Genomic DNA, 27,351 nt, shown 5'->3' on the forward strand with positions numbered 1-27,351 from the left:
CTCCTCCAGCCAAGTAAGGAGATATTCACATTCCTGAATTCTGCCTTGGTAGACACGTTTTGGGGAGTCAGAAGAAGAGTAACCCGCTGCAGAATTCCTAACCTGTGATCTGCTCTTCTAGCCACTGTATTTATATGTTGAGTCCAGCTGAGTTACTGGGCAATGGCAAATCCCAGGAAGTTGACTGTGGGGCATTCAGTGAGGGCAATGCTATTGAATGTCAAGGCCAGTAGTTAGACTGTCCCTTACTGGAGATGGTCATTGCCTGGCATGTGGTATGCATGTTACATGACACTCATCAACCCAAGTCTTGATGCTGTCTAAATCTCGCCGCATTTGAACATGAACTGCTTCAGAATCAGAGGAGTTTTGATTGATTGATTGATTGCATACCAGTGAAATCACTGCTTCTGATCTGATGGAAGGAAGGTCATTCAAATGAAGCATCTGATGATGATTGGGCCTAGGACACTACCCTGAGGAACTCCTGCAGAGATGTCCTGGAGTGGAGATATCTGACCTTCAACAACCACAACCATCTTTCAATGTCCCAGTATGACTCCAACCAGCAGAGAGTTTGCTCCCTAATATTCACTGATTTCAGTTTTGTTAGGAGGTAGGAGACAGAGGGTGGTGGTGGAGGATTGTTTTTCAGACTGGAGGCCTGTGACCAATAGCGGACTGCAAGGCCTGGTGCTGTGTCCACTGCATTTCATCATTTTTATAAATGATTTGCATGTGAAGATAAGAGGCATGGTTAGTAAATTTGCAGATAACACCAAAATTGGTGATGTAATAGATAGAGAAGGAGGTTATCTCAGTTGGTTTGATGGGCTAAGAAGCGGCAGATAGAGTTTAATTTAGATAAATGTGGGGTGTTGCATTTTTGTAAGGCAAATCAGGGCAGGGCTCATACACTTAATGGTCGTGTCTTGGGGAGTGTTGTCAAACCAAGGGATGAGGGATGTAGGTGTATAGTTCCTTAAAAGTGGAGTCGCAGGTAGACAGAGTGGTGAAGGAGGAGTTTGGTATGCTGGTCAATGCACTGGGCATAGGAGTTGGGATGCCATGTTGCAGCTGTCCAGGCCTGTCCTAGAATACTGCATTCAATTCAGTTCTTTTATCTTGCTATAGGAAAGATGGTGTCAAACTTGAAAGGGTGCAACAAAGAATTACAAGGATGTTGCCAGGACTGGAACATTTGAGCTATAGGGAGGGGCTGAAGAGGCTCGAGCTGTTTTCCCCATGAATGTTGGAGGCTGAGGGGTGACCTTATAGAAGTTTATAAAATCATGAGGGGTATGGATGAGATAAATAGCCACAGTCTTTTTCCCAGGGTAGGGAAGTCCAAAACTAGAGGGCATAGGTTTAGGGTGAGGGGGACAGATTTAAAAGGGACCTAAGGGGCAACTTTTTCACACAGAGGGTTGTGCGTGTATGGAATGAGCTGCCAGAAGAAATGGTGGAAGCAGGTACAACTACAAAATTTAAAAGGCATCTGGATGGTTACACATAAAAGAAGGGTTAAGAGGGATATGAGCCAAATGCTGACAAATAGGACTAGATCAGTTTAGGATATTTGGTTGGCAAGGAAGAATTGGACCAAAGGGTCTGTTTCTAACTCTGACTCCTTTTTGCCATACTTGGTTAAGTGCTGCCAATCTCAACTCACATCTGGAATTCAACTCTTTGGTCCATGTTTGAACCAAAGCTGTAATTAGGTCAGCAGCTGAGTGGCCCTGGTGGAACCCAAACTGGGCATCAGTGAGCAGGTTGTTGCTAAGCAGGTGCTGCTTGATAGCATTGTTGATGACACCTTTAGTGAATTAGTGAATTCACTGATGATTGAGAGCAGACTGATGTCACTGCCTTTGTCAACTGGTTTATTGGCATACAACATATGGGTTATGAAGTATTCCTCAGTTATGGAAGAAATTTAGAACACGACCATTCCATTTTGCACATCTTTTGATTTTTCATTCTATTCCCAATTTTTATACACTATCAACTTGCCTCTTCCACATTGCACTCATTTTCCTTACAAAGGATTTCCATAACTCTGGTGTCTACTTCAACTGAATTGGCTGTTTGTGTAATTCTGGTCTGACTTCGTCTAGAAGATCGTGACAGGCCACTGGAAATTACACTGTTCGCAGCAGCTCCTGGAAGAAACGTAGTTTCAGTAAATTACACAAATCTACCAGTACATCATAAGCACAGCTTTCCTGTACAACTTATTTCTTACATTTTACCTACTATCTTACATACACAAATGAATGGCAACACATAAAACATACAAAAAATAAATACTGCAATCAAGCCACCAAGAGACGTAATTGTTCCATGTGGCTGAGACTGCCATAATTGAATTCCAGTAGAGGAGCTTGGAATGTAAATTCCACACACTTTAAAATGCTATATTGTAATAGCTGTGCAGGATTTTTAAACCAGGATTGTAGGAGAAACTGCTAAATGCAGTTTCATTTAGAATTTTACTTTTAATTGATCACCATTTCTAATTACAATCTTCAGAAACAGGTGATCACAATGAAATTTGTTTTATACAGTATAGATATTTACACACATTCAGACAAATATACACACATATACACAGTAAAGCAATAAAAGGTATAAATGTATCTTAAAAAAAAAGTTTACATGTATTGAGTGCAATCAGTATGTTTACTTAACATGATACAAAATGAAGAACATACTATAATGCCCCATATCGTACAGTGATCTCACTTAACTCAAATCATGGCATTTCAACGGATTTGCTAGCATTTCACTGTAACGTATCACAGCTCTCCTAACGAATCTGAATTGAGTTTATTGTCTTCCAGTCTGAAAAATAGCTTTCTCTTTATCTTGTGGAACTCATTGTCTTGGAAGACAATGATGCTAAGTCATTGATTACACTTAAGTCAGAGACAGATAGGTTCTTGATTAGTACGGGGATCAAGTGTTACAGGGAGAAGGCAGGAGAATGGCATTGACAAACATAGTGGGCCAAATGACCTAATTCTGTTCCTATATCTTATGGTCTTGTAACTCTTTCCATAGTCAAAAAACACCGGATTTTCTGATAGGTTTGTGGTGCAATGTTTCTCACTATCTAAGCTGCAAGTGGTGACAACCAGAGGGCAACACGGCCAGAAATAAGGCTACGTTTACCTGGTGGAACACCACATGCAAAAAAAAAATCAGACTAGGCCAGTTCAGTGCTTTACAGCAACAATTAAAGCAATTTAAAGTAGGACCCTGCCAGAAAGTGGACGACAACAAGCATTCACTACCTATTCCTCAGTTTAAAGTGGCACAAAAGAATTAGAGACAAACAGATGGACATTTAATTGGGTGGGCATCAGCCATTGTAAAACCACACAGACATAAGCATGCGCACCTGAGAACAGACGTTCTGCTAAAACAATAAATTTCTCTCTCTTTAGATGCTGTCAGACCTAAGTTTTCCCAACACTTCGCTTTTAGATCAGATTTTCAACATGCGCAGTATTTCCTGTTTACTTATGGTCAATTTTTACAGTACTTTTTCACTTATTATATTGGTCATATTTCATTTAGCTATCTATCCTTTTAAATTTCCAAGAAAATAATTCCATTTTAAAAAAAAGTCAACATTAACTTTTTTTCCAACTGGTTAAATTTGACTGGGAACATCCTGGGCTTTACTGAGTTATGTATCATGAAAGGTATGACAGAATTGTAGTGGGGTAATGAGAGGTCTGGCAGCACAGAATTATTTTGTGGTCTGGTATCTCAGAAGGGGAAACATCTCACATTTGATAGAAGAGACAGAATAAAAGGGGGCTGACTCACTTGTGCTTTCATTGCTGCTCAGCAGTGAACAGAAGGCACATCAATTTCAGATTTGCTGAGACATTCTTAAAACACTTGATTATTGCAAATAATAAATGTAGCACTAATAATGTTTCTACGACACAAGAACCAGTCAGATGACAGTTTTTTTTACACATACATACACACACAGCATCTTTATTACTTGCAGTGCAAGGGACTCATCCTTAAAGGGTCAAAGGTCACCCTTGCCTAGACATTCTGCCTTTTGGCAGTTACAATCACATTTTTAATACACAAATCTGTATCAATCATGCATCAGTTTCTTCTTATTGACCAATTACATAGTAATGTTCAAGTCTTAGCAACACAATAGACCAATCACATGCCGCTTTGGTTACCCCACGCTTAAGATGGGGTCATTTGCCTTAGATTCCCACCACAGAAGTTAAATGTGGTTTCCTGCTTCCTTTTTGCTTAAACTAGAACAAGCTGCAGTTTGCCAAATGACAAATTGCTCAACACCTATTTCTTACATGGAACAAGTTATGGTCAGTGCTGGTCCACATGTATTTTGTTTTGAACCTGCCTGTCTTGGTTAAATTGTCTGTTTTATTTTAACCCCTTCCACACTTGAAAGTGATAGCATCCCTGGATTACAGGGTACCACTAATCAAAGTTTAAAAAAGCAGTGATAATCAAATAGTAATTAAGACGGATTCTTTCAAATATCTCAGCTGAGACTTCATAGCTTTCTCAAGTTTAAACTTACAATTACAATGGTAATTGCAGCTTCTGTAACTGCAATCAGTCAAACAGCTCTAAGATATCTTGTGGCTCAGTTGACTGTGTCAGTGTCTCAGAGCCAAAATCTCTTAGTTTAGTCAGACTGTGGTAAGTGATGACTGTGGAAGGCTTGTCCATAATGTGGTCAAACAAACTGATTATCAATATATAAATCCTTCCACTACACCTATGGCAGATGGGAAAGCGGAGTGTGTTTCCTGTTCAGAGTTGAGTGATGAGCTGCAGCTCACCACCATCTTCTTGAGGGAGAAATTAGAAATGGGCAACAATACTAGCCTAGGGAGCAACAGACACATCACATTTACAAATTAAAATACTTTAAAATCATTCCTTTTCACCTCAAGGAACTACTAGAGAGAGACGTATTCATAAGGAGTATTGATAATGCAAATTGTAAATTCACTCTACTAGTAATTAGATGCGCATTCTGGGGACATTGGTTCAAATCCCACCATGGTGAAATCTGAGTTCAATAAAAAAGAATCTGGAATAGAATTTGTCTGAACGGCAACTATTTATACACTATCACATTGTAAAAAAATTACTAATGAAGGAAATTAACAACTCCGAGTAATTAAACATGGTCAATAAATGCTGGCTTAGCCAGCGACACCCTCATTCCAAATTTAAAAATACTGCTCCAAACAATAGAAAGCTTTTTAAAGAACTTCCTTTAGCATTTAATTTAAATAATTTTGAAGAACAACTAGGTGTGCCATCAAGAACATATGACATTCTAAAACTGTTTTGGAGAAAAGGGTCGATAACAAGTGCAAAAGGTAGAGGGAACACTTCCACCATTTGAAGAAATGGAACAATAGATAACAAATCAGCAGTGGGAATTCTCACTCCCAAATTTCCTTGTCTGGGTGCTGTGAATAATTCAAAGCATAGCGTGGATGAAATCAAGGAACATACCACAGTCTGATAATAAAACAGTTTAATAAGACAGCAAGTTAATGCACTAATCTTTCTTTTTAGATTTCTGAAGCAACTTCTGTAAGCCAATAACTTGCATGGAACATGCTTTTACTTGCACCTGTGAAGTTACGTGCCACTAACTACCTATTAATGTATTAATTTTAAATGTGATTACCGAAAATGAACAACTGTCTTAAATCATTGGCCCAAAGTACACTGGGTTCTCAAAATGCAAGCTTCATTGCACCTCTGTACGAAATTAAAAACTCCCTGCAGCCTTAAATCTAACAGAAATAAATTTAGTCACAGTATTAGAGTAATCTTTGGAGTTAAGCAATCTAAGAACCAACATAATTAAGTTGAGGGCTTGACGCCCAAAAACACAACTTGTAAGTAAAAGTTTCAAAACCAAGTGTCACTTGCTGGTACATAACTTTCATTCAATGAACCTGGGACTTTCTGAAAATATGGAATACCAAGTTGGTTGCAAGACTCTAGTTCAAAAGGACTTTCATAAGTTATATTATTTGTGACTTGCCTATTCAAGTATTCATTTAGCTGGAATAAGCAAGTTTACAACTTCTTTTACAGTAAAACATTCGAGCCCTATACAAGTCTGCAATGTTTAGTACATCCTGAGAGATCAGTAATTTAAAGTAGTCAAAAATATAAGTATCACCAGGTCTGTGATGAATGTTTACATGATTTCAATTAGCACAAAGAATAAAAGGAGAATCCAAATTCATAATAAAACCCAGCCGCTTGCTCATAAACCCCGTAATGACTGAACATATTTGAACAATTCTCTTGCTGTTGACACAACCAGTACCATTCAGCTTCACTAAACCGCTAAAGATGAGGAATATCATACACATAAGTAATAAAAAAGGTTCTATTAGCTATGCCTGCCTTCATGTAACTTATATGTCAAAAACATTCTTTTTTTTAATAACAGTTCTTAACCCTTTTCCCTATTTTAATCTCAAACTTAGCTGTATCCAAGCTTTTTTCTTAAATTGTTATTACTTACATTGGTAAATAGTCAGCTAATTACAATATTTGATTTAAAAATTGAGAGATTATAGAATTGTAAAGCTTGATTCTTTAGTGTTTGGAAGCTTCATTTCGTGTTCCTTTTAATTTTATCACCATTTCCTGTCCCCTGGTCAGCCAAAAGTATGACGATTGATAGCACATGGCTTCACAGGCACCCTCTGACAACCTCATTCAAGATGTCATTACTCAACTTAGCAATTCACTGCCATTTGGGTAACTTTTGGATTATAATTTAACTCCATTAACTACCTGCACAATATTTAGGTTTAACAAAAGTAAGTTTAAGACAGAATAAATAATAGTGGTATGTAATAAACATGGAGCTTCATTTCATTTCCAAAATTTTCCAGGAACTAATGAATGGTTAAATTTTCAAGAATAACAATGGAAATCAAATTTTGTTGTTATTTTTAAAACCTACTGTAAGGTTCCTTAATCATTGTAGGGGGTGAGATCTTGATAAAGTACTCCAAGACACAAAGTAACAACTGGAAAGAGAGCACAAGGTCATCTTCCATCTGTAGCAGCTTTCCTGAAAGCAGAATACAAGTACCAAAGGCACAACATTAGTGTGATTTATTGCAATTCATTTGAACTATAAATGTACAACTTAAGAACAATATATCTTTGCTTACAAAACCATTTTTTCTCTAGATACTAAACCAAAATTGCATGTAGTGCATCAGTGTGAAACTTAAAGTACATTCTGTGTGATTTTTTTTATAAAAAGTAAATGACAAGTATCTTTATCCTTCAAGCAAAACAAAAACCTACAGTTTCCAGAAATATTTCAGTAATATCTAAGCTTAGATAATTGCCTAGGGATTTTACATCTCTTTCAAAAACAGATCATTAAAAATGCTGTTGTGGTTCTGTTCGCCAAGCTGTGAATTTGTGTTGCAGACGTTTCGTCCCCTGTCTAGGTGACATCCTCAGTGCTTGGGAGCCTCCTGTGAAGCACTTCTGTGTTGTTTCCTCCGGCATTTATAGTGGTGTGTCTCTGCCGCTTCCGGTTGTCAGTTCCAGCTGTCTGCTGCAGTGGCCGGTATGTTGGGTCCAGGTCGATGTGTTTGTTGATTGAATCTGTGGATGGGTGCCATGCCTCTAGGAATTCCCTGGCTGTTCTCTGTTTGGCTTGTCCTATAATAGTTGTGTTGTCCCAGTCGAACTCATGTTGCTTGTCATCTGCATGTGTTGCTACTAAGGATAACTGGTTGTGTCGTTTCGTGGCTAGTTGGTGTTTGTGTATACGGATCGTTAGCTGTCTTCCTGTTTGTCCTATGTAGTGTTTTGTGCAGTCCTTGCATGGGATTTTGTACACAGCTAACGATTCGTATCCATGAACACCAACTAACCATGAAACAACATCACCAGCTATCCTTAGTAGCCACACGCGCAGATGACAAGCAACATGAATTCGACTTGGACAACACCACTATTATAGGACAAGCCAAACAGAGAACAGCAAGGGAATTCCTAAAGGCATGGCACTCATCCACAGATTCAATCAACAAGCACATCGACCTGGACCCAATATACCGGCCACTGCAGCAGACAGCTGGAACTGACAACCGGAAGCGGCAGAGACAAACCACTATAAATGCCAGAGGAAACAACACAGAAGCACTTCACAGGAGGCTCCCAAGCACTGAGGATGTCCCCTAGACAGGGGACGAAAAGTCTGCAACACAAATTTCCAGCTCGGCGAACAGAACCACAACAACGAGCACCCGAGCTACAAATCTTCTCGCAAACTTCGAATAAAAAATGCTAAAATATACAATTTCTGTTCATAATCACAAATTGAGAGATAGTGGTTGTTCTTTACGCTAATAATTGGAGACTCATCCAGCATTCATCACTACTCAGTGAACGTGTACTAAGAAGTTAATTTTGAAGAACATCACTGTACTTTATAACAAAATCAAAGTTTCCACTGAACTTGGAAAACCTACAGCTCAAATTTCCTGAAATCACTTTATATTCATCAAATGAAATGAATACCAGACATGGTGGCAGGAAATAGTTTTTTCACACTGCATTTCTTTACATGAAAAGGAAACTATTTGAATGCAACACATGTTTTGTAAGATTCTAATACAACTGAGGTGTCCAAAATTTCATTCTGGTGAGACACTCAGTGGTTATTAATGAAACAAAGGAAAATATTCATTTCAGTGAATTCTTTAGGATATAAATTGAAACATTTTCAAAAAATGAGCCCAAAAACCTTGATATGGACTGGGGTGGACAATGTCAAAAGTCATATGACACCAGGTTTATTTGAAATCACAAGCTTTCAGAGCACTGCCCCTTCATCAGGTGAAGTGAAGAGTGCACCCAGGCACAGACTTCAGAATTAGAGAGATCAAAAGATCATACAAACGGTGTGAGTGGAGTATCGAAAGGCCAAATAATAGGTCTCTGCAGGTGATCAGTAGTGTCAGATGGTGTGTGTAAAGTGTTAACAGCTGAGTAACATGTGAAGGGATGACCTATAATCTGCTTAATTGAAGCACAGAGATAATTGCAAAAAAATAAAAATAAGGTGATACTGGAGATAAATCCAATGATTGGAATAACATGCTAGGTATAAGAGCCGCATACTGAGGGTCTAACCAAAGTAACAAGTAATCCAAAATTGCACAAAAAAATAAAGGCAGCAAGATCACACCACATTACCAAGGTGATGGTGTCAGAATAGTACAGTAAGGAAGACTTTATACAGAACAGTATGGTGAGGTCAAACGTAGCACAAGAATGCAGATGCACCGAACAGAAACTGATAGCCAAGTTCCATATACATGAAGATGGCCTCAGTTGTGTTCTTGGGTTCAAGCCGTGCCACATGACACCCTTATTGTCTGTTCCAATAGCAACAACTTTTGATTTGTGAGGGAAGGAAACGTGAGTATATAAGTCCGGAAGGCGGCTAAACCCGAGATTCTACACCTGTAGTATCTCCCATCCACCCTCCTCCTCTAACCTTCTTAACTACTCTGCTTTTTCTTTTAAGGTAAGGATTTTTATTTCTTTACCAGGGACTAGTTAAAAATTTACTTTTTTTTTGTGTGTGTATACATCAAGTCCTTACTTAGGGTAAAAAAAAACTATAGCAGAGAGGTATCAGAAGGTATTCTAACTCATACTTGTACAAAGTAAGTAATTAACTAACTAAGCAGAGATGGCTGGGCAGGTGATGTGCTGTTGCTGTAGCTGTATGATGTGGGAGCTGGCTGATCCCATTGTGAACGGCAGTGACCATATCTGCAGCAAGTGTTGGTTGCTGGAAGAACTCTGGATCACAGTTGATGATCTGGAATCTGAGCTTCAAACGCTGCGGCACATCCGGGAGAGGGAGAGTTACCTGGATGCTTTGTTTCAGGAGGCAGTCACACCTGGGAGATTAATTAATTCACATTCAGCTAGTGATCAGGCACAAAAGAGTGTGACTGTAAGTGAGGCAGGTAGGGGGAACCAGAGTTCAGGAGTGGAGGAGCCTCAGCCCTTGACCTTGTCCAACAGGTACGAGATTCTTGCTCCCTGTTCGGATGAGCAAAAGGGCTCTGGACAGGATGAGCCAACTGACCAAGGCACCATGGTGCAGAAGGCCATTCAAGAGGGGGGAGCTAATAGATAAGTAGTGGTTATAGGGGATTCTATAATTAGGGGGACAGATAGTATCCTTTGCAAGCCGGATAGGGAGTCTCGCATGGTGTGTTGCCTGCCCGGTGCCAGTGTGCGAGACATCTCTGACCGGCTGGAAAGGATATTGGAGCGGGAGGGGGAGGATCCAGTTGTTGTGGTCCACGTTGGTACCAACAACATAGGCAAGACCAGGGTGGAGGACCTGTTTGGGCATTACGAAGCACTAGGCAGGAAATTGAAGCACAGGTCCTCAAGGGTCATAATCTCCGGATTACTGCCCGAGCCACGTGCCAATTGGCATAGGGACAAGAAAATTAGGCAAGTAAACACGTGGCTAAGGGATTGGTGTGGGAAAGAGGGATTCCACTTCATGGGGCATTGGCATCAGTTTTGGAACAGGGGGGATCTGTACCGTTGGGACGGTCTCCACCTGAACCGATCAGGTACCAATGTTCTAGCGAAGAGGATAAATAGGGTGGTCAGTAGGACTTTAAACTTCTGAGTTGGGGGGGGGGGGAAGGGAAAGTGAAAGCGACAGGGAGTATGGAGGTAAATGGAAAGATAAGCAGCAGGATAGCATGTTTCCAGGCGGATTTAAAATTGAGGCAGACTGAGAATGCAGAAAAAAGCAAGGATAACTTAGGACATATGACTTCCAACATCTCTAATGATAAGGAAGTTAGCATTAAGGCACTTTACCTGAATGCTCGTAGCATTCATAACAAAGCCGATGAACTAATGGCACAGATAATAGTGAATGATTATGATGTAGTAGACATCACAGAGACTTGGTTACAGGGGGGGTCAGGACTGGCAGTTAAACCTCCATGGTTTTTCAACTTATCGAAAAGACAGAGGTGGGCAGAGGGGGTGGGGTTGCCTTGATAGTTAAGAACAAAATTAAATCTATGGTATTGAATGACATAGCGTCGGATGATGTGGAGTCTGTGTGGGTGGAATTGAGGAACCACAAAGGCAAAAAAACCATAATTGGAGTTGTGTATAGACCTCCTAACAGCAGTCAGGAGCAGGGACGCAACATGTATCAGGAAATAGAGAAGGCATGTCAGAAAGGCAAGGTTACATTGATCATGGGAGACTTCAATATGCAGGTGGACTGGGTAAATAATGTTGCCAGTGGATCCAAAGAAAGGGAATTCATGGAATGCTTACAGGATGGCTTTTTGGAACAGCTTGTCATGGAGCCCACAAGAGAGCAGGCTATTCTGGACCTAGTGCTTTGCAATGAACCAGACTCTATAAAAGATCTTAAAGTAAGGGAACCCTTAGGAAGTAGCAACCATAATATGGTAGAGTTCAGTCTGGAGTTTGAAAGGGAGAAGGCAAAATCGGATGTAATGGTGTTACAGTTGAATAAAGGTAATTATGAGGGCATGAGAGAGGAACTGACTAAAATAGACTGGAAGCAGAGGCTAACCGGGAAGACACTAGAGCAAAAATGGCAGGAGTTTGTAGGTATAATTGAGGACACTGTACAGAGGTTCATTCCCAAGAAAAGAAAGATTAACCGGGGAGGGATTAGACAACCTTGGCTGACAAAGGAAGTCAGGAAATGTATTAAAGAAAAAGAGAGATCCTATAAAGTGGCTAAGAACAGTGGGAAATCAGAAGATTGGGAAGGATACAAAAGCAAACAGAGGATAACAAAGAGTGTAATAAGAAATGAGAGGATCAAATATGAAGGTAGGCTAGTCAGTAATATTAGAAATAATAGTAAAAGTTTCTTTCAGTACATAAGAAACAAACGACAGGCAAAAGTAGACATTGGGCCACTTCAAACTGATGCAGGAAGCCTAGTGATGGGAGATAAGGAAATAGCAGGAGAACTTAACAAGTACTTTGCGTCAGTTTTCACAGTGGAAGACATGAGTAATATCCCCAAAATTAAAGGGTGTCACAGGGCTGAGTTGAGTATGGTTGCCATTACGAAAGAGATAGTGGTAGAAAAGTTAAAAAGTCTTAAAATTGATAAATCTCCTGGCCCCGATGGGATACACCCTAGAGTTCTGAGAGAGGTGGCTGAGGAAATAGCAGAGGCATTGGTTGAGATCTTTCAAGAGTCACTGGAGTCAGGAAAGGTCCCGGATGATGAGAAGATGGCTGTCGTAACCCCATTGTTCAAGAAAGGATCAAGGCAAAAGATGGAAAATTATAGGCCAATCAGCTTAACCTCGGTTGTTGGTAAAATTCTAGAATCCATCATTAAGGATGAGGTTTCTAAATTCTTGGAAGAGCAGAGTCTGATTAGAACAAGTCAACATGGATTTAGTCAAGGGAGGTCATGCCTGACAAACCTGTTGGAATTTTTTGAAGAGGTAACAAGTAGGTTAGATCAGGGAAACCCAGTGGATGTGGTCTATCCAGACTTTCAAAAGGCCTTTGATAAGGTGCCACACGGGAGGCTGCTGAGCAAGGTGAGGGCCCATGGTGTTCGAGGTGAGCTGCTGGGATGAATTGAGGATTGGCTGTCTAACAGAAGGCAGAGAGTTGGGATAAAAGGTTCTTTTTCAGAATGGCAGCCGGTGACGAGCGGTGTCCCGCAGGGTTCGGTGCTGGGGCCACAGCTGTTCGCATTATATATTAATGATTTGGATGAGGGAACCGGGGGCATTCTAGCGAAGTTTGCCGATGATACGAAGTTAGGTGGACAGGCAGGTAGTACTGAGGAAGTGGGGAGGCTACAGAAGGATCTAGACAAGTTGGGAGAGTGGTCCAGGAAATGGCTGATGGAATTTAATGTGAGCAAGTGCGAGGTCTTGCACTTTGGCAAAAAGAATAAAAGCATGGACAACTTTCTAAATGGTGAGAAACTTAATAAAGCCAAAGCACAAAGGGATCTGGGAGTGCAAGTCGAGGATTCTCTAAAGGTCAACATGCAGGTTGAGTCTGTGATTAAGAAAGCGAATGCAATGTTGTCTCTTATCTCAAGAGGGTTGGAATATAAAAGCAGAGATGTACTACTAAGACTTTATAAAGCTCTGGTTAGGCCCCATTTGGAGTACTGTGTCCAGTTTTGGTCCCCACACCTCAGGAAGGACATACTGGCACTGGAACGTGTCCAGCGGAGATTCACACGGATGATCCCTGGAATGACAGGTCTAGCATATGAGGAACGGCTGAGGATACTGGGATTGTATTCGTTGGAGTTTAGAAGATTAAGGGGAGACTTAATAGAGATGTACAAAATAATACATGGCTTGGAAAAGGTGGATGCTAGGAAATTGTTTCCATTAGACAAGGAGACTAGGACCCGTGGACACAGCCTTAGAATTAGAGCGGGTCATTTCAGAACAGAAATGCGGAGACATTTCTTCAGCCAGAGAGTGGTGGGCCTGTTGAATTCATTGCCGCAGAGTGCAGTGGAAGCCGGGACGCTAAATGTCTTCAAGGCCGAGATTGATATATTCTTGTTGTCTCGGGGAATTAAGGGCTACGGGGAGAACGCTGGTAAGTGGAGCTGAAATGCGCATCAGCCATGATTGAATGGCGGAGTGGACTCGATGGGCCGAATGGCCTTACTTCCACTCCTATGTCTTATGGTCTTATTTCTTCATTAAATTGCTCATGTGAAGATTCCCAAAAGGTGTTTCAATTTCACGAGGTAATGAAAAGAAACAAAGTCTGGCCATTTGATTCAGTTCATTATTAGAATCATAGAATCCCTACTCAGATCATCGAGTCTACATCGACCCTCCAAATACTCTCACCCAGACCCACAGCTCCCTCCCATCCCTGCATTTCCCTGGCCAATCCACCTAACTTGCACGTAGAGTCATACAGCATGGAAATAGATTCTTCAATCCATGTTGAACACAATCCCAAACTAAAGTAGTCCCATCTGTCTGCTCATAGAACATAGAACACAGAAAGATATAGCGCAGTACAGACCCTTTGGCCCTCAATGTTGCGCCGATCCAAGCCCACCTAACCTACACTAGCCCACTATCCTCCATATGCCTATCCAATGCCCGTTTAAATGCCCATAAAGAGGGAGAGTCCACCACTGCTACTGGCAGGGCATTCCATGAACTCACGACTCGCTGAGTAAAGAATCTACCCCTAACATCTGTCCTATACCTACCACCCCTTAATTTAAAGCTATGCCCCCTCATAATAGCTGACTCCATACGTGGAAAAAGGTTCTCATGGTCAACCCTATCTAAACCCCGAATCATCTTGTACACCTCTATCAAGTCACCCCTAAACCTTCTTTTCTCCAATGAAAACAGCCCCAAGTGCCTCAGCCTTTCCTCATACGATCTTCCTACCATAACAGGCAACGTCCTGGTAAACCTCCTCTGCACCCGTTCCAGTGCCTCCACATCCTTCCTATAAGTACGGCGACCAAAACTGCAGGCACACAATACTCCAGATGCGGCCGCACCAGAGTCTTATACAACTGCAACATGACCTCAGGACTCCGGAACTCAATTCCTCTACCAATAAAAGCCAGTACGCCATATGCCTTCTTCACCGCACTATTTACCTGGGTGGCAACTTTCAGAGATCTTGGTGTACATGGACACCAAGATCCCTCTGCTCTTCCACACTACCAAGTAGTCTACCATTAGCCCAGTACCCCATCTTTTTGTTACTCATACCAAAGTGAATCACCTCACACTTACCCACATTGAACTCCATTTGCCACCTTTCTGCCCAGTTCTGCAGCTTATCTATATCCTGCTGTAACCTGACACATCCTTCCTCACTGTCTACAGCTCCTGGCCATATTCCTCCAAACATTTCCTATAGATGTCTCTATCCAAATATCTTTTAAACATTGAAATTGTACCCGCAATTACTTTTCAGGAAGTTCATTCTATACATGAAGCACTCTGTGTAAAAAATTTGCCCCATGGCTTTTTAAAATTTCTATCCTCACCTTATAAATGTGCCTCCTAGTCTTGAAATGTCCCATCCTTGGGAAAAGACAACTACCATTAACTCTATCTATACCACTCATTATTTTATAAATTTCCATCAGATCGCTTCACACCTCCTACGCTCTAGAGAAAATATCCCAGCCTATCCAGCCTTTCTTGATAACCAAAATCTTCCATCCTGGTAACATCCTGGTAAATCTCTTCTAAACCCTCTCCAGTTTAATAATATCCTTCTTATAACTGGGTGACCAAGACTGAACAGTATTCTAGAAGAGGCCTCACTAATGTCTTGTACAACCTCCACATAACACCCCAACTCCTATAATCAAAATGACCAAGCAATGAAGACAAGCATGCCAAATGCCTTTTTTACCATCCTGTCGATATGTGACGCAAACTATAAAAGAAATACGTACCTCCACCCCTACGTCCCTCTGTTCTGCAACATTACCCAAGGCCCAACCATTAAGTGTATAAGCCCTACCCTGGTGTGTTGTACCAAAATGCAATACTTCACATTTATCCAGATTGGACTCCATCTGCCATTTTTCAGCCCATTGACCAATTTCATTAAGATCCCTTTGTAATCTTAGAAAACCACCTTCACGGTTTACAAAGTTATCAATTTTGGTGTCATCCGCAAATGTACGAACCATGCCTGCTGTATTCTCATCCAAATCATTTACATAAATGACAAACAAAAGAGGACCCAGAACCAATCCCTGTGGAACACCACTCGTCACAGACTTCTGGTCCGAAAAGCAATCCTTCACCATTACTCGGTCTCCTGCCGTTAAGCCAATTATGCATCCAATTGGCACGCTCACCCTGAATCCCATGTGATCTAACTTTAGTAATTAGTCTACCATGCTGAACCTCGATAAAGGCTTTACTAAGATCCAAATAAACAACATCTGCTGCTCTGCCATCATCAATCTTTTTGAAAACTTCCTCAAAAAACTCAATCAAGTTTGAGATACAATTTTCCTCTCATACAAAACTATGGTGACTACCCTTAAACAATTTTTGCCTCTTGAAATATCCATAAATCCTATTTCCCACAATGTTGTGGGATACATTAGACAAGATCCCAGAGATTTATCCACCTTTGTATTCTCTCAGACAGCATGAACTTCCTTTTCTGTTACGTGAACGATTTTAAAACAAAGTTTATTCCTCTGTATTCTTTAGACTCCGTTTCTTTCTCCACAGTAAAAAGTGACATCAAATATTTCATTTAGTACTTCTCCCATCTCCTGGGGTTCAACACAAGACGACCTCCTTGATATTTAAGAGGCCCTACCCTCTCCCTAGTTACCCTCTTGCTCTTTTTTAAGGACTTTTATTAAAATCTTTTTTAAACCTTGTACAAGAACAACTATATATATATAAAAAAAAGGATAGAAGTCGTACAACAGTGTCATATAACAGTATTATTAATACAATAGTATTAATAATAAACTACTTACTATTCTACCAAACCTATCTACTTAAATTAAACAACAATTAAACTTAAAGTTAATTTAAGTTGAATTCAGGTTAAATTAAATTATATCACATTATTCTATTTCACTCACGGCACTTCTGCTAAAGCTCCCATCCCGAGGAGCATCAGTCATTGTACCCATATTTTCCCAGCTTCCCCCTCCCAGAATCCCCATGGGCCGCCCAATCCAACTCCCATGGCTATATCATGGCCCTAGTTAATATTGCCAATAAGTCTGCGTCTATATAATTTAAAAAGGGCCGCCATGTCTTATAAAATTGCTCAGTTTTGTGGTGCACCATATTTGTAAGATAGTCTTTGGGGGAGATGTTCCATCACTAGCTTGCACTCTCTCATAAGACCTTCGGGTTTTTCCGACGTCCAATTTATTAGAATGTTCTACTTCAGTGTTTCCCCAGACAGGGCAAGTTTGGCAACCCTAGGAAAAGAAATATTGGATCCCCCTTGACTTCAATTCCCAGAATTTCCTTCAGCCCCCTTACTATGGCATTTCAGTATCTCCGAATCTTGTAACATAACCAAAAGCAGGGAGTAAGAGCGCCTGTACTAATTTTACATTTGGGACATCCTGGAGACACTCCTCTCGAACTTAGCTCACCCCTCTGGCGCCATATGAGCCCTGTGTAAAATCTTCAATTGCATGGCCTGCGCTTTGTTACATAAAGATTTTCTTTACATTTTCCCATATATCTTCCCATGTTTGCAATGAATATCCTCTCCTATTTCCCGATTCCATCAACCACAGAGTCGCTCCATATCTCCTAAAGCATTTCTGTGAATGATACAAAGTACTAACTGAAAGAGTGTCCATGAACCAGAGCACTCTTTTCTCCCTGTCTGAAATGTAAGGCTGAGCTAGGAGCGTGATCCTCCTCTGTATATAATCCCTTATCTGAAAATACCGGAAGAGGTCCCTGTTAGACAATCCATATTCCTGATTTAGTTGGCTAAACAACATCAAGACCTCCCCCTCGAATAAATCTCCTAAATAAGAGATTCCCTTATTCTCCTATGCCATAAAGCCCAAGTCCATTGCCCCAAATTTAAATATTGGGGCTCCTCCCAATGGGGTAAACGGCGAGGTCTGAAGCCAATTGCCCTCGTCCTGTCTCACTATCCTCCTAACTTTCAAAACAATAGGGTCTTCCACTGCTTGGTCACGATTTCATCCTATCCATGAATAAGAAATTAACTAGGGGACATTTCGACTGAGGTTTGAACGTAAAGCCAAATTGACCCAAAATCCAAATCCACACCCCCACCGCACCCAGTCACCCACATACGCTAACAGGGTGCTTATTTGATATCTCTTCAAGTCCAGAAGGTCCACCCCAACACCCTGCGGGAGTTGCAATATAATAAATTTAATTAGGGGGTACCTGTGACACCAAATAAAGGACCCAAGGCAACCATGAAGCCTCTGTAATAATCTTCTGGGTAGTTATATTCTAGCATTCTCATAGGGTACAACAAGCAAGGAAGAACATTCATTTTAAATCAGGGCTGTTCAGCCTAACCATGAAAATGGTAATCCCTCCCATTGCTGCAGATCCTGTTTTATCCTCTCCAGTAATTGTGCATAGTTAGCTTTATATAGCTGGCGGAAGGCAGGGGTAATAAAAATTCCCAAATACAAAAAACCTTTTGACGTACATCTAAACAGGAACTGCATTCCATCCTGCGGATCAGGCACTTTCACTAATCCCCCCACCGCATGGCTTCCGATTTTGTGAAGTTGATCTTGTATCTCGGAAAACGGCTAAATAAATTAACTTTTTTGTATCAATCGGGGTACAGATTTCTCCAGACTGGCCAAAAACAAAAAGGACAAGGTCGGCATATAGGGTGATCTTATGCTCCCCCATTCCCACCCTTGGCGCCAGTATTTCCGGGTCCCTCCTAATAGCCTCGACTAAAAGCTCAATTACCAAGGTAAATAACAGCAGTGAGAGAGGATACTCCCAACACTAAAGTTATCTGACCGAGTACCATTTGTAATTACTGCTGCCTTAGGATCATTATACAACACTGCCACCCACCTAGCAAAGGATCCCCCCAACCCAAAGTGTTCTGGTAAACAGGTATGGCCATTCTACCCGGTTAAACGCCTTTTGTGTGTCTAGGGAAACCACCAAACCCGGGATCAATCTTTGCTGGCATACTTGCACTACGTTCAGTACCCTCCTGATATTGCTGGAAGAGCTACAGCCCTTGATAAAACTCATCTGATCTCCTTTTATAATATCAGGTAATACCTCTTCCAACTTTAGAGCCAGCACCTTTGACAGAATTTTAAAGTTCACATTCAACAATGAGGGTCTGTATGAAGCACATTCTTCAGGGTCTTTCCCTTTCTTTAAAATGAGGGAGATATTAGCCTCCCTATGAGAGGGCAGGAGACAATCCTGAGTTTATGAATGACTGTACATCCCCAAAAGTGGGTCTGCCAACACATTTATGAATTCCTTATAAAACTGACTCCGGAATCCAACTGACCCCGGTGCTTTGCCACCCTGGGAGATGCTTTGTTGCTTCCTGCACTGTTTGAATCGTCAAAAGATCATTTAACAGGGAGGCCTGTTCTGCGTTTATACTGGGGAGGTCCAGGTTCTCAAAGGAGGACTGCATTCTCGCTGCACCCTTGCCGCCCTCCGACCGGTATAACTCTGCAACGTATTCCCAAAATCTAGCATTGATCTTCTTCAACTCACAGGTAACTGTGCCAGCCCTCTCTCTGATAAATATAATGGATTGAGAAGCATTTTTCTTTCTAGCCAGATATCTACTAATCTCCAAATTCAAATAACCTTTCTTTAGCAAAGGAGATCTTTTTTTCCCCACTTGTGTGTGAACTGAGTCAAGAGCAGCCCAGAGAGCTGTGACCTGCTGCAGCTTGACCACTGAAGGCCTATTATAACACACTTCTTCAGCTACCTTCAGCCAGGCCTCCAGCATCAATTGCTGCTCCCCTCTCTGCCCCTTTCTAGGTTTTGAATATGAAACGGTCAAGCCTCGTAAATATACCTTAGTGGTCTCCCAAAGTACCGATTATTGGCTGCACCAGAGTTGGTATCCCAGAAGGCCCTGAACTCTCCTGTAATGTACGCAGTAAATTTGCTATCCCTGACAGGAATGGGTCCATACACCAGTGCCATGCATCTATTCCGCCACCCTTGATTTTAACATCTAAATACATTGGCCCGAGATAGTTATATTCCCAATTTTGCAAGCCAATATTCTGTCCGAACAGACCAACGGCATAAAGAACAATCCAGTCGCGTGTGGCACTTGTGTAGGTTGGAATAGACAGTAAAGTCTCTTCCATTAGGGTGGAGACACCTTCACACATCCACCAATTCCCAACTCCTCACACAAGTCCACCAATTGTCTAGATTGCGCGGATGTGCCCCCCAGGTCCCTTGGCATCCTGTCTCCCCTGACATCTATAAAGGCAGTTAAAATTCTCTCCTATGATCAGACAGCACACCCCAAGATTAATTCATTTAGCAATTAGAAATTTAAGAGGTATGCCAGGGAAAAAAACATTCAAGATGCTATACTCTTTTCTGTAAATTAGAGCTTTAAGAATGATGAACCTTCCATGTTCGTCCTTAATTTGCTCAGTTACCTGGAATGGGAGGTTCTTTCTGATCAGTATAGCCACTCCCCTACTTTTAGAGCTAAAAGGAGGAGAAGAATACTTGATCCTAAACCCCCCCCCCCCAACTGCAGTTTCAGATGTTACTCATGATTTAAATGCGTCTCCTGTAGCAGGGCGATGTCAACTCTTTCCTTCTTTGGGCTTGAAAGCACCTTCTTTCTTTTAATGGGGGAATGGCTCCCTTTTCACATTCCAGCTGTACCACCTAAACAGATCACTAGCCATGGTTGTCCAGGGCATCCCGTGGTTTCCCATGAGGAGCAAGCTTATGAAGTGCAGTGTGTGAAATAAACATTAACTCTATTAAATCTAAAAACTGCTCCTATGAAAACAACTATAACGAAAAAACTAACCACTACATTTAACTTAAACAAAAACCCAAATAAACCACAATTCCCTAGAGATCGCCCCCTTTGCAACCATTCTGGCTCCTTCCAGCTGAGGCTGCACCCCAGCCCCAGGCAATTCACAGACAAAGAGAACATGTTATTTACATTCCTGAGAGTGAACAATGGATACTCACCATTCCCCCGTCCACACCTCCTCCCCAAACATCTTAACTACAGATATAGCCACCCCAATCCAGAAAAGAACAGCAAAAAAAACCCTCCATATAATAACCAACCGATTGAAATGTTAAATAAATCAGGTTTTACACTAAGGCAGTACAGAATCTGTAAGACCGATAACTACAAAAAGGGAGAGAGAAAAAAAAGGAGTCAGAGAAAGTAAAGAAAAACTAAACCATTGTCCATAAATGTGACCCTCCCCACCCCGACTGACCAGAATCCTTTATTACAAAGAATTCACAAAGTCTTTTGCCTTTTCTGCCGAATCGGAATGATAGTCCACGAGTGAAACACAACACCGCCAGGTACCTCAAGGAATATTGAATGTTTAGGAGCCTTAATTTCTTCTTGACTTCATCAAATGCCTTTCTCTTCTTAATTCTGGCTCCAGAGAAGTCTTGAAAAAACATTCTCCTTCGGCTTTTGTATATTAAAGCCTATGGATCTCTTCCCAATCTTCTGGCTGTTTCAATCATTAACTGCTTTTCTTTATAGTGCTGGAATCGCATCAGGATGTGGTGGGGGGAGGCCCGCTCCACACTCACCAGGCCCGACTCTACTCCCAGGACCAACAGGAGCCACTTCTCCAGAATCCTCACCTTCCTTGCGCTCCGGGTGACCCACAAGTCGTAAGTTTTTTCTCCTGCTTTTATTTTCAAGGTCACCCACTTGTTTTTGAAGGACCCGAACCTGGCCTTCCAGACTTCGGATGCATCCTCCTGAGTCCTCCGCCACTGTCTCTGATGCTGCAGTCCTCTGCTTGACCACTTCTACTCGTCCAGCTGGTGTTTGGATCTCCTGCTCATGCTTCTTCAGCATGACAGAGTTTGGCTCCAGTGCTGCGTCAATTCTTTCTGGGAGCTCAGCAAACTCAGTAAATTCTGCTGCCCCGTTGAATCCAAAGGGGCTGCCACGGGAGTTCGAACAATGGCTAAGAGCATCCCTGACATAGTAGGGGAATGCTCTGCCAGCTGCACTCTTTTCACCGCTTTTTCTTTATTCGACTTCATTCTGATCTTAGAGCTTTCAAATCACAGATTTAAAAGTTCTGTAGATATTCAACAAGTCTATATTATCAATTTTCTCCTGGGGTGATTAGCGAGGGTGGGGTGTAAAGGTCCACATTGCCCAGAGTATGGTACAGAGCCCAACATGGAAGAACTCTCAGACCGCCGCCATCTGGGATCTCCACCCTCTCCGCTCTTAAAGTACTTGCAGAATCTCTTTGGATTATCCTTAAACTTATCTGCCAATGCTATCTTAAATCGTTTCTTTGCCCTGACATTCTTTATGTTGATTAAGAGATTCAATTGAACCAAGCTGCTTATATCTAATAAGATTCTCTCTTATTCTTGACTAGAACCTCAATATCTTTATTCATCCATTGTTCCTTAATCTTAACAGCCTTATCCTTCACCCTAACAGGAACAAAATGAACTCTCATCATTCGCTTGAATGCCTCACACATATCCTTTTACTTGCAATCAGTCGACTCCAATCACCTTTTGAAAGTTCTTGAATCATACCATTAACATCTTTTTTACTCCAATTCAAAATTTTTACTTTTTTGGAAGGCTTATCCTTTTCCATAACTATTCTGAAACTAATAGAATTATGATCGATAGACCCCAAGTGTTCCCCCACTTTTACTTCAGTCACACCTAACCTGCCTTACTGCCCAAAAGAATGTCTAATTTTGTTCCTTCGCTCGTAGGAGCATCCACATATTGATAAAGAAAATTTTCTTGAACACACTTACAAATTCTTCACCATCCAAACCTTTAATACCATGGTAGCCTCAGTCAACATATGGAAAATTAAAATCCCCCATTATTACAACCTTATGATGCTTATGTATACCTGAGATCACCCTAAATATTTGTTTCTCAATTCCCCTCTTACCCTCGCAGAGGGTGAAATCAAAGCCGAGATCCTAGTGCTGTGAGGCCACCCTGCCACCATGGATAAGGAATTAAGGATTGCTGGATCCTAAGTTACATATAAAGGCAAATTCACAGAATCAGTAATAAAATCATGCTGATCCCACATCACTACATTTATGTGCAGCTGACTCAAGGATTCTTCTAGGCCTTCATGACAATTGTTCTGCAGATTTTCTACCCTATCCCACAAACCATAATTAGTGCTAATAGAAATCTCTTTTGATCCGTTTATAGAAATGAGGAGAACCAATGAGTGGGATGTCAGTTTGGAATTCTTCAGTGTTCACCAACAAATATGCTTCAACTATACCTACATACATGATGCATACACTCCACTTTGTAAAGTATGGGTCTTCTTTATCAAACCTGGGAAAGAAAACGTTGGGGGGGGGGGGGGGGGTAAGTTTCGAAAACGAGAGGTTCTATCTGATCTATCAGTCCTCTGTGTCCATACCCTACAGTTCCTTTCTCTTTATTTCTGGCCGCCTCCTATTTGCATCTATCTGAAGTAACAAGAAATTTACTTTCTTATTCTAATTGCCGTTAATTGTTCACACGCCCTTAAATTTCACTCATTTACAATTTCCCAGTCCGAACACAGGCTATCTTCAAGCTTCAATTCTATTCTGCAGTCAGCTGTGAATCATCATCCAAGTGATTGACTTTTGAATAGTCTTATTAGCACATTACTGTTCAGGCCAGGTTTGGATCAGTACTTAATATTGAGAACAGACTAATGGTATATGAACATTAAGCCTAGTCGACAAAACTTCCATTTTATCCTACATTTTTCCTTTAATTTCCACATATACCTTCAAAAATGTTACAAAATACACATTCATTAATTGCTAACTGCTATTACAAGGGGGCATAGCTTTAAATTAAGGGGGGGGTAGATATAGGACTGATGTTAGGGGTAGGTTCTTCACTCAGCGAGTCGTAAGTTCATGGAATGCCCTGCCAGTAGCAGTGGTGGACTCTCCCTCTTTATGGGTATTTAAGCGGGCATTGGATAGGTATATGGAGGATAGTGGGTTAGTGTAGGTTAGGTGGGCTTGGATCGGCGCAACATCGAGGGCCGAAGGGCCTGTACTGCGCTGTATTCTTCTATGTTCTATGTTCTATGCTTTGCTTCTTGCACTATTTACAAGGCTATAAGATATTCTTGAAAACGTCAACTAGACCTTAAAAGACAAGGTAAGAGCTGCTTCTATTTCCAAGACTTGCTTCAATGCTTGTGCACCTCTGACTAATTTTTTCATCTCATCTGTTTACTGCTATTCTGGTAAACCATCATAAATATATATTTCTCATGAAAATAAAAAGGACCAATATCATCTTCATTTTCTTCTATAGAAACTACATCTCTCCATAAGTCTGTGGAATTCGCTATCCCAGAGTGTGCTAGATTCTGCACACCAAATACATTTAAGGTGGAGATAGGTTTTTAATTAGCATTGGGTTATAGGATTGTGGGGAATGGGCAGGAAGTGAAGTCAAGACTGAGATGAGATCAGCCATAATTATTATGAATGATGCAGCAGGCTCCAAAGGACTGAATTGCAAACTCCTTCTTCTAGTTCTTATGATCTTACAATTAAAGTAAACCTTCAATTCTTACCAACAGACTTGATTAAAACGTGTTTACATAATAAGCTCGAAATGAGATTAAAATAAGAGCACCTTAAAGAAGCGGAAATGTTTTCAATACATGAGGACATAAATTTTAATTAGGCCAGTAGAGAATCTTACAAGAACCACCGCAATGTTGAACATCGAACAATCTTTCCATTATATTTCAATCAAACATCTCAAACACTTTATTCAAAGTTTGCCATGTATCCTTGCTCAATAATGATCAAAACATTCAGGCTCTAAGCTGTCCTTGATTGGATCTGTTGCTTTATGTTGTCTAGTAATCTCACTTCTGATATCAGGTAAACATGTTTCATAAATAACTGAATTTGTCTTTTTAAATTTCATGAATCTGGAGGTTTAGAATGACTTGTTAAGTAATGCAGCAATTGCCTGTCTGCAATTTTTGACATCCTTGAGAAATTAGCATTAAAGAAGATGGTGCAAACAGCTACTTAGTCTTAAAAGGACAGGGCAAGGACTGAGGCACTCAGTGGTGTCTTCTCAGCATTTATAAAGGAAGGGGTAGTGAAAACAAAATTCCAATAAACTTCCATTAATCCAGGGTAATAACAAATAAAAGTCAAGAGAGAATGCAAGAATCACTTGGGGGATCATGGGACTAATTTAGACAACTCTAAAAGCCAGCATTCAAGGCATACGTGTTTCAAAATAACTTTTTTTTTAAAAAAAAGAACACACCTGTTGCCAGTAGGAATGTGATCCAGCAGATTTTCACCACTGGTTTATTAGTTTCAGATGATGCCCTGGTTAAGAAATGAAACAAAGTCAAGCATGATGACATTATTCAAAAAGTTCTGAATAAAAAAAGATAATTGAAAACTTACTGGATATTTGGTGCTTCCACAAATATCTTTTCACATATCCTGCAAATTTAAAATAACAGCTTTTGTTACATTTTTAGGGAATGTCATTCACAACTGCTGAAGCACACTTTTCACACGTTTACAAAATTCTATGGAGTGCTATAAAAATGCACATTGTGAATTAAATGTATAGTTGCAGCAGGACCTTCTCATTTCTACCAAAGAATAGATGAAACAAACAAAAATAATAGTCAGAGTCATATGTGAAATCTTCATCCAAAATATTCTTTATTATGAAGAGTCAACATGCTCATTTCTGTTACATATTTGAAACAAAACCTTAATTAATTTTAAGAATGACCAGTAAAGTCAATTAAAGTCTTGACTGTTTGTGGTGGTCTCTTGTGTGCAAACTAGCTGCTGTGTTTCCTACATGACAACAATGACAACTGCTATGACCAGCTCACCAGGCCTGGTGAACTGACTCCTCTCTTTTCCACAGTTGGTTCCAAGAAGTTTGATTTACGAGGATCTGATATGCCAATTCAATTGGAAAGGCAATACTGCTCAACAATTAGTCTTGAAACTCTACATTCTGAGGACCAGGGTTCAAATCCCACCAGGCAGATAGTGGAATTTGAATTGACTTTTTAAAAATCTGGATGAATCTATTAATGACCATGAAACCATTGACAATTATCATCTTACTAAAGTTCTTCAGGGAAGAAAACCTGCAATCTTCACCTGGTCTGGCCTATATATGACTCCAGACCCACAGCAATGTGGTTGACTCTCAACTGTCCTCTGAAATGGCACAGCATGCCACTCAGTTGTATCAATCGCTATGAAGTCTCAGAAAGAAATGAAAAACCTGATACTGACCTAGGCACCAGAAAGAACGACGTTAGAAACAACCCTGCAAAATCTTCCTTACTAACATCCAGGGGACTAGTGCCAAAATTAATTGAGCTTTTTCACAGACTAGACCATAAGACACGGAAGCAGAATTAGGTCATTTGGCCCATGAAGTCTGCTCTGCCATTCGATCATGCTGATATGTTTCTCAACTTTATTCTCCGGTCTTCTCCCCTTACCAATCAAGTCTAGTCTAGCAATAGCTGGGTCCTTGATGTCAGAAAGTATAGGGGCTACTTGTGAGGGGCAGGTCATGTCTCACAGGCCTATTGAATTCTTTAAGGATGTGACAAATCACATTGAAGGTAGAGCAGTGGATGTGGTGTAGATGGATTTTAGCAAGGTTTTTGATAAGGTTCCCCATGGTCGGCTCATTCAGAAAGTAAGGAGACATGGGATACAGGGAAATTTCGCTGTCTGGATACAGACTTGATCAGCCCAGAGAAGACAGAGGGTGCGAGTAGATGGAAAGTATTCAGCCTGGAGTTCGGTGACCAGTGGTATTCCATAGGGAACTGTCGTGGGACCTCTACTCTTCGTAATTTTTATAGACCACTTGGATGAGGAATTAGAAGAGTGGGTTAGCAAGTTTGCGATGACACAAAAGTTGGTGGACTTATGGATAGTGTACAGGGCTCTTGTAGGTTGCACTGGGACATCGACAGGATGCAGAGCTGGGCTGAGAAGTGGTAGATGGAGTTCAACTTGGAAAAGTGTGAAGTGATTCATTTTGGAAGGTTGAATTTGAATGCAGCCTACAGGGTTAAAGGGAGGATTCTTGGAGGTGTGGAGGAACAGAGGGATCTTGGGGTCCTGGTCCACAGATCCCTCAAAGTCACCACCTAAGTTGGTAGGGTTGCTAAGAAGACATATAGTGTATTGGCTTTTATTAGCAGGGGGATTGAGTGTAAGAGCAGCAAGATTACGCTGCAGCTCTATAAAGCCCTGGTTAGACCACCACTTTGGAATACAGAGGAACCTCTATTATCCGAGGTGCCAATACAAATATTAAATCAAATACGTGCTTCCAATGGTGATTGTGTCTTTTGTTTACAGTGATGAAACAGACACAGTCTCTAAATGACGAACCATCCTCCCTTTCTTTCCCCTGACATTTTCCCTGGAGTTCTACAGAGGGGTGT

At 41.0% G+C, this 27,351-nt stretch overlaps 1 protein-coding gene across 3 annotated transcripts in view; it reads right to left on the reverse strand.

Moving 5' to 3' along the window:
- Positions 1-27,351, reverse strand: part of rb1 (retinoblastoma 1) — a 206,405-nt gene that overhangs the window by 148,572 nt on the left and 30,482 nt on the right. For 2 of the 3 annotated variants that reach the window (XM_072584568.1, XM_072584570.1), the window contains 4 exons: positions 25,316-25,354; positions 25,170-25,234; positions 7,022-7,132; positions 2,014-2,162 (listed from right to left, as the gene is read on the reverse strand). In XM_072584568.1, coding sequence (XP_072440669.1) covers positions 2,014-2,162; positions 7,022-7,132; positions 25,170-25,234; positions 25,316-25,354 — 364 coding nt within the window. The remainder of the gene's footprint in view (positions 1-2,013; positions 2,163-7,021; positions 7,133-25,169; positions 25,235-25,315; positions 25,355-27,351) is intronic. The other variant, XM_072584569.1, reaches the window with a different exon arrangement.

The sequence above is a fragment of the Chiloscyllium punctatum genome, chromosome 15 (assembly GCF_047496795.1).
Source record: "Chiloscyllium punctatum isolate Juve2018m chromosome 15, sChiPun1.3, whole genome shotgun sequence".
Taxonomy (NCBI): Eukaryota; Metazoa; Chordata; class Chondrichthyes; order Orectolobiformes; family Hemiscylliidae; genus Chiloscyllium; species Chiloscyllium punctatum.